Below are 11,687 nucleotides of genomic sequence, written 5' to 3' on the forward strand. Positions count from 1 at the left end.
AAAATTTGTAATAGTGATTAACTCAGATTACAGGAGATACAGAAGGAAACAAGAGAAAGAGTTGTTGTAAAAGTTAAGTTACTGTCATATTCTAGTTCTTAGAGACTTGATGTATCTGCGTTGCACCCGGGGGGATAAAACAAGGATTCGGAAAAAAAGGTTTCCTGTAAATCCAAAGTTTGAACCGTTTGAACCGTTCCCCTGCTGCGTGAGCTTTCATTTCGGGGTCTAGACTGAAATGTCCTAAAGGAGATCAGTCCTGGGTATTCATTGGAAGGATTGATGCTAAAGCTGAAACTCCAATACTTTGGCCACTGATACGAAGAGCTGACTCATTTGAAAAGACCCTGATGCTGGGAAAGATTGAGGGCAGGAGGAGAAGGGGACGACAGAGGATGAGATGGTTGGATGGCATCACCGACTCAATGGACATGGGTTTGGGTATACTCCTTAGTTATGGACAGGGAGGCCTGGCGTGCTGCGGTTCATGGGGTCGCAAAGAGTCGGACACGACTGAGCGACTGATCTGAACTGAGACTGAAATGGGCCCATTAAAAAGTTAAGGATGAGGCTCACATGAGATGTAAAGGCAAGCTTACTGCTACAGAGAGGAGAAAAACCATCCCCTCCAAGCTCCGAGAGCTCCAAGACTGGCGAAGACGCCTGGGAAATGGAGTCCCAGACCCTGAGGATACCCGAAGGCTTCTGGGAAGTACAGTCCAAAGTCAGCCCGTCTCCTTCTGCGCAGCCTCAAAAGTCTCTGTGAAAGGAAGCCTTGAGAAGTCGTGCAGCGCCGTCCTTCCACCGGAAGTGTCCGATCGGAACCAGCCCTGTGGAAGAGGTGAGTCCGGGTCTGGGGACCCAGGTGTCCGGTCCTTTGTCTCCTTTAAACACCCAGTCCCTATCAAGTTCCCTTTGGGATTGCAACAGCCCTGTGACACTCTGGGCCTGGGACCTTAGAGGAATCCCGAGGAAATGTGGAACTAGGTTTGGCGTTGGGAAAGCGTTTGCGCCGGCCTATGTCTGGAATGGATAGGGGTTTCCATAGTTACCCCGCCGCGCGTGACGTCATCGTTGAGCGCTGCGAAGGCGTGGTCTGGCGGGCTGCGGGCCTTCCGGCTAGCTGAGATTTTGGGGTCACTGGGAAAAGAAGTGGCCTGACCCAGTTGGGCGAGGCGGGGAAGGGGTGGCATCTGTCTCGGGTCGACTGCGTTCTGCCAGAAGAAACTGTCCCAGGGTCCGCCCCAGACTCCTGCTCTCCTTCTGGGAGAAGTAACCCGCCTTTTTGTACGAAAAGTGGGACAGCTCCGGCATCCTCATGAAATTTATTCACACAGTAAATATTTAGTATTTCCTGTGTGCTGGGGATGCCTAGAAACTAATATTGAAACGAGTATCGCGTTTTCGAATAAGAGACCAAACAGCAAAGCAGGAAAGTTAGTTGGAAGACCGGAAATTGCCTCAGTGTGAGAAACATAAGGTGCTGTGAGAGCCTTCGTCATCACGCACTGTGAATCCCCTGTTCCACTCTGTGACCGCTACGGGAGGTATAGCCCCCCACACCTCATACTTCTAACTCATCGTACACACCCGGAAGCTACCCATCCAACAAGAACCTACTACTCATCCAGCAGGAAACCTCCACTTTACCAGTTCTCCAACGTAACTAATTACTCCTTGAAGTAAAGTCTGTCAGTCGTGTCCGACTCTTTGCGACCCCATGGACTGTAGCGTACCAGGCTCCTCAGTTCACGGAATTTTCCAGGCAAGAGTACTGAAGTGGGTTGCCATTTCCTTCTCCAGGGGATCTTCCCAACCCAGGGAACGAACCCGGGTCTCCCGCAGTGCAGGCAGACACTTTACCGTCTGAGCCACCAGGAAAGCCTAAATTACTCCTTACTCTGTTGTAATATTTGTTTATATATTTACTTAGCTCCTCTAGGCTGCCGCCCCTGACCTCGGGCGTGGGGTAGCTCCCATCTATTTCTGCTTTATTGACTATGCCAAAGCCTTTAACTGTATGGATCACAATAAACTGTGGAAAATTCTGAAAGAGATGGAAATACCAGACCACCTGACCTGCCTCTTGAGAAACCTATATGCAGGTCAGGAAGCAACAGTTAGAACTGGACATGGAACAACAGGCTGGTTCCAAATAGAAAAAGGAGTACGTTAAGGCTATATATGGTCACCCTGCTTATTTAACTTCTATGCAGAGTACATCATGAGAAACGCTGGGCTGGAAGAAGCACAAGCTGGAATCAAGATTGCCGGGAGAAATATCAATAACCTCAGATATGCAGATGACACCACCCTTACGGCAGAAAGTGAAGAAGAACCAAAAAGCCTCTTGATGAAAGTGAAAGAGGAGAGTGAAAAAGTTGGCTTAAAGCTCAACATTCAAAAAAGGAAGATCATGGCATCTGGTCCCATCACTTCATGGGAAATAGATAGGGAAACAGTGGAAACAGTATCAGACTTTATTTTGGGGGGCTTCAAAATCACTGCAGATGGTGATTGCCGCCATGAAATTAAAAGATGCTTACTCCTTGGAAGGAACGTTAACAACCTAGATAGCATATTCAAAAGCAGAGATATTACTTTGCCAACAATGGTCCATCTAGTCAAGGCTATGGTTTTTCCAGTGGCCATGTATGGATGTGAGAGTTGGACTGTGAAGAAAGCTGAGGGCCGAAGAATTGATCCTTTTGAACTGTGGTGTTGGAGAAGACTCTTGAGAGTCCCTTGGACTGCAAGGAGATTCACCCAGTCCATCCTAAAGGAGATCAGTCCTGGGTGTTCTTTGGAAGGACTGATGCTAAGGCTGAAACTCCAATACTTTGGCCACCTCATGTGAAGAGTTGACTCATTGGAAAAGACTCTGATGCCGGGAGGGATTGGGGGCATGAGGAGAAGGGGATGACAGAGGATGAGATGGCTGGCTGGCATTACCAACTCGGTGGACATGAGTTTTGGTGAACTCCAGGAGTTCGTTATGGACAGGGAGGCCTGGTGTGCTGTGATTCATGGGGCCGCAAAGAGTCGGACAGGACTGAGCAACTGAACTGAACTGCACTTGCTTAGCTAGTCTTGTAATGCTCCTAGTGATTGTAAAGCACTAGATGCTCAAAAAATGTTTACTAGTTTGAGGTTATTAAGACATTTGAAACCCAGCTTTAGGGAGAATATATCAAATCCTTGCAAATTAGATCATTTTTATCTAGAGTTGTGGGCTGTTTTAAGTGGATAAGAAGTGATTAAACATCTGAAGACAAAACTTTCAGCTATCTGAGGGGGTAACATATGTTGTAGAATGAGATAATGCCCATAAAGTATTAGGCCAGTTCAGTTCAGTTCAATTGATCCGTTGTGTCCGATTCTTTGCAACCCCATGAATCGCAGCATGCCAGGCCTCCCTGTCCATCACCAACTCCCAGAGTTCACTCAAACTCATGTCCATCAAGTCGGTGATGCCAGCCAGCCATCTCATCTTCTGTCATCCCCTTCTCCTCCTGCCCCTAATCCCTCCCAGCATCAGGGTCTTTTCCAATGAGTCAACTTTTTGCATGAGGTGGCCAAAGTATTGGAGTTTCAGCCTTAGCATCAGTCCTTCCAAAGAACACCCAGGACTGATCTCCTTTAGGATGGACTGGTTGGACCTCCTTGCAGTCCAAGGGACTCTCAAGAGTCTTCTCCAACACCACAGTTCAAAAGCATCAATTCTTTGGCCCTCAGCTTTCTTCACAGTCCAACTCTCACATCCATACATGGCCACTGGAAAAACCATAGCCTTGACTAGATGGACCATTGTTGGCAAAGTAATATCTCTGCTTTTGAATATGCTATCTAGGTTGTTAACGTTCCTTCCAAGGAGTAAGCATCTTTTAATTTCATGGCGGCAATCACCATCTGCAGTGATTTTGAAGCCCCCCAAAATAAAGTCTGATACTGTTTCCACTGTTTCCCTATCTATTTCCCATGAAGTGATGGGACCAGATGCCATGATCTTCCTTTTTTGAATGTTGAGCTTTAAGCCAACTTTTTCACTCTCCTCTTTCACTTTCATCAAGAGGCTTTTTAGTTCTTCTTCACTTTGCCATAAGGGTGGTGTCATCTGCATATCTGAGGTTATTGATATTTCTCCCAGCAATCTTGATTCCAGCTTGTGCTTCTTCCAGCCCAGCGTTTCTCATGATGTACTCTGCATAGAAGTTAAATAAGCAGGGTGACCATATACAGCTTTGATGTACTTCTTTTCCTATTTGGAACCAGCCTGTTGTTCCATGTCCAATTCTAACTGTTGCTTCCTGACCTGCATATAGGTTTCTCAAGAGGCAGGTCAGGTGGCCTAGTATTTCCATCTCTTTCAGAATTTTCCACTGTTTATTGTGATCCATACAGTTAAAGGCTTTGGCATAGTCAATAAAGCAGAAATAGATGTTTTTCTGGAACTCGCTTCCTTTTTTGATGAGCCAGCACTACCTGGTAAACAGTTAACACGTCTAGAAAACATAAGTTAAATTATCTCTCTATATCAAAAGAATGTCCCAATAAATTAGTAAGAAATGAGACATACATCATAGCTCCAAACCCCCCTCCCACTTTCCTCCTCTGTCATTGCTAAATTTTTACCTCGTTTACACCCACTCAGACTCTTGTTTTCCAAGATTCAGTCTGAGCCTGTGAGCTTCATTTCATACTCTCGGAGAATTATCCTCAATATTTATGTTTAACTTCCCTTTCCATGGATCTTATCTAAACTTATATTTCCATTCCTAACTTCTTTCCATTAAAATCTCTTAGTATCTTTTGGAAATGTTTTTCTAAGTGAACGTCTCATTAGCATCTAAAATATGCAATATACAAAGCAATAGGAAACTCAAACTTAATTTCCCCTTTTATCCAATAAATCAACAAAAGTGAGAACTTAAGAATAAATATTAATAATGCATGGTCCTTAACCTCATGGGGCTCCAATCCATAAAAAAAAAACATTGAAAATAATACAAGATGATATGTGTTTTATCCACAGATGTTATGTGTTAGGAACCTAGAACTCAAAGTCAAGTTAAGGAATTCTTTCTCAGAGGTATTAGAATTCTTAGTCACTCCAGTTACACCCTGTAAGCTGGTCTCACCATCAATCTGCTGTTCATTCACATGTTCTCAACTCTTTACTCTCCCTTCCTTTTTGCCTTTCTGGATCTTTCTTATCCTTTATTGTTACAGGTTAAGCCCCACTACCTGTAGGAAATATTTGCACACATACACACACATTCTCCCCCTACCTCAGAACTATTAAGCTATTCAGTATCTCTACCATACAATCTGTTCAGTACTTCAGCTTTCAACATTTATCAAACATTTTCAGTGTGTGTCATGTGAGGCAGGTTTTATTATTTAAATGTTCAGTATCCATGTGTGTTTTATGTCATTTCTTTCCAACTCTTTTGCAAACTCCTTGGAAACTCAAACACTATTTTTTAAAATTCTTTATATCTGTACATCAGAATACAGAAAATCCATATCGCATATTAACCAGATCAGCATCACCATAGGCAGAAGGCCAAGGAATCTGTTTCTAACAAAGTTCTCACATGACAGTGAGCCCAGTTCTGAATTCAGACTTTCTTAGAAATCACTGCCATATAACTTCTAGCCCAATGCTTTGCCATGTTAAGGTCTTAATAAAGTATATGTTTGTGCAACAATCAGTAGTCAGCTTGGTGAAACGTTTAGTAGAAGGACCTGAAAGATGGATATTTGCCTTTCGGTAGGGCTTCACTTCTGAATTACTTTATTCAGTTTTTCAGTTCAGATGCCAAACAGACCATTCCCAAGTGCTGCTAGGGCTTGAGGAACTGATATCTAATGATAAGAGTCACAAAGGATTGATAAGCAGGTTTTGGTGCAGTTTATTATGCTTTATTGGTAATCTCATAGGCCTCAATATCTAGGACATGGACTGAGCCATTAAATTCGGAAGGCAGAGAGAATTGTTGAGACAAAAGGAAACAGATTTATCCAAGATTTTGAGAGAAGAAGCTCATTACACTGAAATTGTTAACCTCAGCCTTTAAGGAAAGTTGCCTGATTTTTATTATTTAAGAAATGTCTTAATAATCCTAGTTCAATGTTCTGAATAATTATAACATTCTAAGCCTGTGTTTTCCCCACACTTTGAGGACAGTTGCCTCTTTATACCTCTGTCCTATTATGGTCCATCCTAGAGATGAACAATATATTTATCTCCACAAACAGTATTTATCAGGCCATTCTGCTCAGACGCTTTCACTGGCTCCCCAGTGCCTAAAATATAAACTCTGAATTCATGAGCATGACATTTGAAGCTTCCTTCAACAGAACCTTTGTCTCTATAATTTATTTATGCTAACCTACTGATATTTTGCCTTCCCACTTGCGTTCCTACTATTAACCAGTTGTTCAAGGTGTTCCTTGCTTGTAATTTCCTGTTTCTCTCTCCCAACATCCTAGTCAAATTCTATCCATTCATCAGAAGTTAGTTTTTTAATTAAGCTTTTCCTGACCATTGAAGCCTACTGTGCTCTTTTCCATCCCCAACTTATTGAGCACTTCTGTCATTTTTCTCTTTTTTGATGGTTTTTTTCTTTATGAGTAATATATAATTTAATTGCATGTGAAAAAGTTGCCTTATATTTATACTGTCTTATATTTAATGTCTGTAATTTAAATTATCTTATTTTTAAAATTAAATTTTAAGCTGGTTTTAGGTGGAAATTATCTAACAGTTGTAAGTCCACAAAACAGGTATTTCAGTGCTTTTAAATGCCCAGCCAATTTTTGTATAATGGAGAATGACTGTTTCTATGATGTGATCTTTTGTCTTCCTGAACAGTAATAGTAATCTTTTTAATCCCTCAGGAGAGTTCTTAAAACTAAAAAAGGCTCTTCACAGAGCAGAAGTGGGATTCTGATAATACAGTTTATTTAAAGATGGCAACTGAATCAAAGAAAGCTGCAGCTCAGAACCTTCAGGAGGATGAAGGACTTCTGATAGTGAAGATGGAAGAGGAAGATTTTGTCCGGAAGCAGGGTGCTTGCTTACAGAGGAATGACCCCCTCAGGCAGGAGCTCTGCCGGCGGCTGTTCCGGCAGTTCTGCTACCAGGATTCTCCTGGGCCGCGAGACGCACTGAGCCAGCTCCGGGAGCTCTGCTGTCAGTGGCTGAAGCCAGAAACCCAGACCAAGGAGCAGATCCTGGAGCTGCTAATTCTGGAACAGTTCCTGGCTATCCTGCCAGGGGATCTGCAGGCTTGGGTGCGTGAACATTACCCGGAGAGTGGAGAGGAAGCAGTGACTCTACTGGAAGATTTAGAAAGAAGCACTGATGAAGCTGTACTCCAGGTACAAAGGGGTTGGGAATCTAAGACCTCCAGGATGGATGGAGTCCCACATAGGGAGAAAAGGACCTGAGATTGAATATCTAGTGAGCTTTATGAAAAAGAAGTGAAAGTGAAGTCGCTCAGTTGTGTCCGACTCTTTGCGACCCCACGAACTGTAGCCTATCAGGCTCCTCTGTCCATGGGGTTTTTCAGGCAAGGGTACTGGAGTGGGTTGCCATTTCCTTCTCCAGGGGATCTTTCCAACCCAGGGATTGAACCCGGGTCTCCTGCATTGCAGGCAGACCGTTTACCATCTGAGGCACCAGGCTCCCAAAGTGAGCTTTGCAGGAACTCTTATTTAGTTCAGTGTTTATTTATGGCTCCTTCCCTCTCTGCTAGGTACTATGCTACCTTTTACAATTGAGGCAGACTTAATTCTTCCTTCCCCAGTTCTGTATATCTGCAAGATTCTCTTTGGTTTGGGAAGATGTTTAATTCCAACTGGGATTCTCTCATAAGCCCAAATGTACTTTGTTTTTCTCAGATTCCAGTCTGTGGACATGGACAAGAACCATTCAGGAGAAAAGTGGCACCTCTTGGGCCAGCGCTTAGTGTCCCGTTCCAGCCAATGGACACCATGGCCCTTCGTGGTTCTTCAGAACCCCAGCTCCTACTGGACTGTGGTAAGGAGCAATGCTCTATGTGGTGCATGTCCCTGAAGTGCTGGGACAGTGAACCTCCCTTCTCAGACTATTCTTAGTAACTGCAGATGGTCCGTTCCTTTATTACTTAATAAGAAATAGAGAGCTCTTTTCCTTTTGTGTCATTGGCCATCCAAAAATAAGAGAGAGAGAACTTTGTTTTTTATCCAGAATGTCTCCTTTTTCATTTGTTCTTTTAGAATATTTCTAAAACATGAGATGTTTTCATGTTATGAGCTAATTAAAGGAAAGAAAATGAATGGGTTGAGAAAATGTCAGGAAATGAAAAAAGAAGCAAAAGTGAAAGAAACACATGCATAGAAATAAGACATGTTAATAGGGAAGCAGATATAATGATAGGAAAAAAGAGACAAATATGTGATGATACACTCAGAAATAGAATATAATTCACAGATACATAGAACAAGATCCATTTTATTGCCTTTTTATTTTACTTTTGGTTTCACAAAGCCCTCATGCTTTTATAGAAAGTTGGCCATACTTGTGCTGACTACCTCCATAGACTCCTCTTTGCTGTTCTAAAACTCATTGTTTAAAAGGTTCAAGGACTCAGTATCACTTTAGATGTATATGGTCCCAAAAATAAACCCAAGAATAAATTACAGTAATTTTTAAGATTACCCAATTTCTGCTTTCAACTTTGTTCTGGAAACATTTCCATCCATCTCATCTAAAACTGTAAATTTTCCCATCCTAAGACCAGTACTGCCTAACCCCTTCTCCTATCCTAGCTTATTCTAGACAAAGTAAACCCTATGAAAAGAGGGGCAGCTTGAATTCCAGTTTAATATAGTTTAATATAGAGTCATGAGCACAGTATAGATTGATGAGCTAGAAGGTAGGATTTGTGAGGACTAGATCATAAATGAGTCTGAAGAGCTCAGATGTGTTGTAGAAGAGATTAGGATTTCTAAGTAGGATGTAAGAATGACAAGGTTTAGTGGATTAGTCTGGTGAGGGTATTTAGGATGACTGGGAAGAATAGCCGGAGAAGGCAATGGCACCCCACTCCAGTACTTTTGCCTGGGAAATCCCATGGATGGAGGAGCCTGGTAGGCTGCGGTCCATGGGGTTGCTAGAGTCGGACACGACTGAGCAACTTCACTTTCACTTTTCACTTTCATGCATTGGAGAAGGAAATGGCAACCCACTTCAGTGTTCTTGCCTGGAGAATCCCAGGGATGGGGGAGCCTGCTGGGCTGCCGTCTATGGGGTCGTACAGAGTCGGACACGATTGAAGCGACTTAGCGATTGTGAGGAAGAATAGCTCTGAGTGAAACAACAGGAGGCTGTTACAGTTACCTGAACAGGAAGTGGTGAGGTTCTAGGGTAACAGAAATGTAAAGAAAAGGAGGTATATAGTGGACATTTAGCAGAAATGAAAGAATTTTATTATCCATGAATGATAAAGAAGAAATGGAAAGATGGATTGGATAATAGATGGATGGAGGTTTTCCCCACCACATACACATACCTCAGAGTCCTTATAATTTTACTTGTCTCTCTGCATCTATGTCCTCATATACTTTCTTTAAAACAGTGCCTCCCTTTCACCCTGTAACAGTAGAAATATAGACCTAAAGTTCCCCAAGATCCTTCTCGATCACATTTCATAGTTCTCTCTTCTTACTTTGTTCCCCCCACCTCCATTCTTGCTGGTGATGATCCTCTTCCTAGTCTTCTCTACTGTTGTCTGCTCATCTCATATGTCTGTTTCCTCTCTCTGCCAACTACTGCATACATATGCTTTTACCAATTATTCTTTCTCTTCTATCCTCATCCATCACTCCTCTCATTTGAAAGGTCACGTTTTTAGAGTAGCCAAATAATGGCTACTGTGTAACTATGATTATTTGGCTCCTATGATTATTGTTACTATCTTGGGTGTATCTCAAAGTTTTACCTTCTTTTAGTTCAGCAAACAGGTATTTTCCTCTTTATTTTTTCATCATTTTTTTAGATAACACGAGTGAAAACAGTGAATCCATGCCAAAGCTGGACATTTATGAGAAAATGGAATCGCAGAGAATTGTATCAGGAAGAATTTCAGAATTTGTGTCAGAAGGATCTGCTGAGCCTCAAGACATCTGTAAGTCTGCAGGCAAGATAAAGAGGCAGCAGGAAAAAGACTCAGGGGAGTCTCGGAAATCATCATCTGCTCAGGATGCAGCTTTCAGTAAAATCCTCACCCACAAAAATACACTTACAGGCGAAATAATAAGCCATGATGGCTGTGAGAGAAACTTAAATCTGAACTCAAATGAATTTACACACCAAAAATCTTGTAAACACAGTACCTGTGACCAAAGTTTCAAATGGAATTCAGATTTTATTAAGCATCAGAGAATTTATGCTGGAGAAAAAATTCACCCATATGGGAAATCTCTCAAGAACCCAAACCTTATTAAACATGCAGCAGTTTTCACTGGCGAGAAGACCCATCAGTGTAATGAGTGTGGAAAAGCTTTCAGACATAGCTCAAAGCTTATTAGGCATCAGAGAATCCACACTGGAGAGAGACCCTATGAATGTAATGAGTGTGGAAAAGGCTTTGGGGGGAGCTCAGATCTTATTAGACACCAGAGGATTCACACTGGGGAGAGACCCTTTGAATGCAAAGAATGTGGGAGAGCATTCAGCCTAAACTCACATCTTATCCTGCATCAGAGAATTCACACCAGGGAGAAACCCTATGAATGTAGTGAATGTGGGAAAACCTTCAGAGTGAGCTCACACCTTATTCGACACTTGAGAATCCACACTGGAGAGAAACCCTATGAGTGCAGTGAGTGTGGAAGAGCCTTCAGTCAGAGCTCACACCTTAGTCAACATCAGAGAATTCACAAGAGGGAAAACCTATTCATGTAAAGAACTTAAATTCATAAGGAAATAGAACAGGAAAAATATTGAGTAAATAATAAATATCGGTTGAGATGAATGACTGAAAGACTAGAATCTCTTTATTTTGTCTCTCATTTTCAGTTTGCTGTTCTGCATATAATCTTTACTGCCATGTGTCTGCTTGCTAAAGTCAAACCAGAAGAGAAAAATTTTGGGGAGACTAATAAATGAGTCAGGCTTCCCTGGTGGCTCAGTGATAAAGAATCTTTCTGCCAGTGCAGGAGACACAGGTTCAATCTCTGGGTCAGGAAGATCCCCTAGAGAAGAAAATGGCAACCCATTCCAGTATTCTTACCTGGGAAATCCCATGGACAGAGGTGTGTGGTGGACTAGTGTACATGGGGTCACAAAAGGGTCAAACACAACTTAGAGACAAAACAATAACAAATAAATAAGTTAGTCTATGGCAATGAAAATAGAAAAAGAGGCCTCTTGGGAAATAACCAGAATTACAGTGTGGGGGAAAGAAGATTCAGGTAGAGAGAGCCAGATCATTATCATTAACTCTAGTTAATGATTCTCCATAAGAAGAGGTAGGCCAAGCCTCAAAATGGAATATGCAGACTCAAAAGGTAATGCAGAACAGTGCTTTTAAAGTATTCCTTTAAAAAATGAAGATACAACAAAACTAAATTAGTCATGTCAAAAACAAGGAGGTATGCAATGGTGGCATTCCAATATGTAAGCCCAACTCTAGCGG

At 42.2% G+C, this 11,687-nt stretch overlaps 1 protein-coding gene across 2 annotated transcripts; it reads left to right on the forward strand.

Annotated features, from left to right (window-relative positions):
• The first annotated feature begins 727 nt into the window (after nucleotides 1–727).
• On the forward strand, nucleotides 728–11,028 carry ZNF165 (zinc finger protein 165). 2 transcript variants are annotated; one of them, XM_025295702.2, is made up of 4 exons: nucleotides 728–841; nucleotides 6,904–7,386; nucleotides 7,909–8,047; nucleotides 10,047–11,028. In XM_025295702.2, the coding sequence occupies exons 2-4, from the start codon at nucleotides 6,976–6,978 to the stop codon at nucleotides 10,952–10,954; spliced, it is 1,458 nt and encodes a 485-aa protein (XP_025151487.1). In that variant the 5' UTR covers nucleotides 728–841; nucleotides 6,904–6,975; the 3' UTR covers nucleotides 10,955–11,028. The 2 variants fall into 2 exon arrangements, with proteins under 2 accessions (XP_025151487.1, XP_044784044.1); XM_044928109.2 differs by lacking the exon at nucleotides 728–841 and adding an exon at nucleotides 1,147–1,547.
• Nucleotides 11,029–11,687: the final 659 nt, after the last annotated feature.

Source organism: Bubalus bubalis, chromosome 2 (genome assembly GCF_019923935.1).
Source record: "Bubalus bubalis isolate 160015118507 breed Murrah chromosome 2, NDDB_SH_1, whole genome shotgun sequence".
NCBI lineage: Eukaryota > Metazoa > Chordata > Mammalia > Artiodactyla > Bovidae > Bubalus > Bubalus bubalis.

Excerpts from the sequence above, each read along its gene's own strand:
- ZNF165 (XM_025295702.2), top strand. The coding sequence starts at position 6,976 with ATGGCAACTGAATCAAAGAAAGCTGCAGCTCAGAACCTTCAGGAGGAT. Across the intron at positions 7,387-7,908 it reads CTGATGAAGCTGTACTCCAG|ATTCCAGTCTGTGGACATGG; the intron begins GTACAAAGGGGT and ends TGTTTTTCTCAG. Across the intron at positions 8,048-10,046 it reads CCAGCTCCTACTGGACTGTG|ATAACACGAGTGAAAACAGT; the intron begins GTAAGGAGCAAT and ends TCATTTTTTTAG.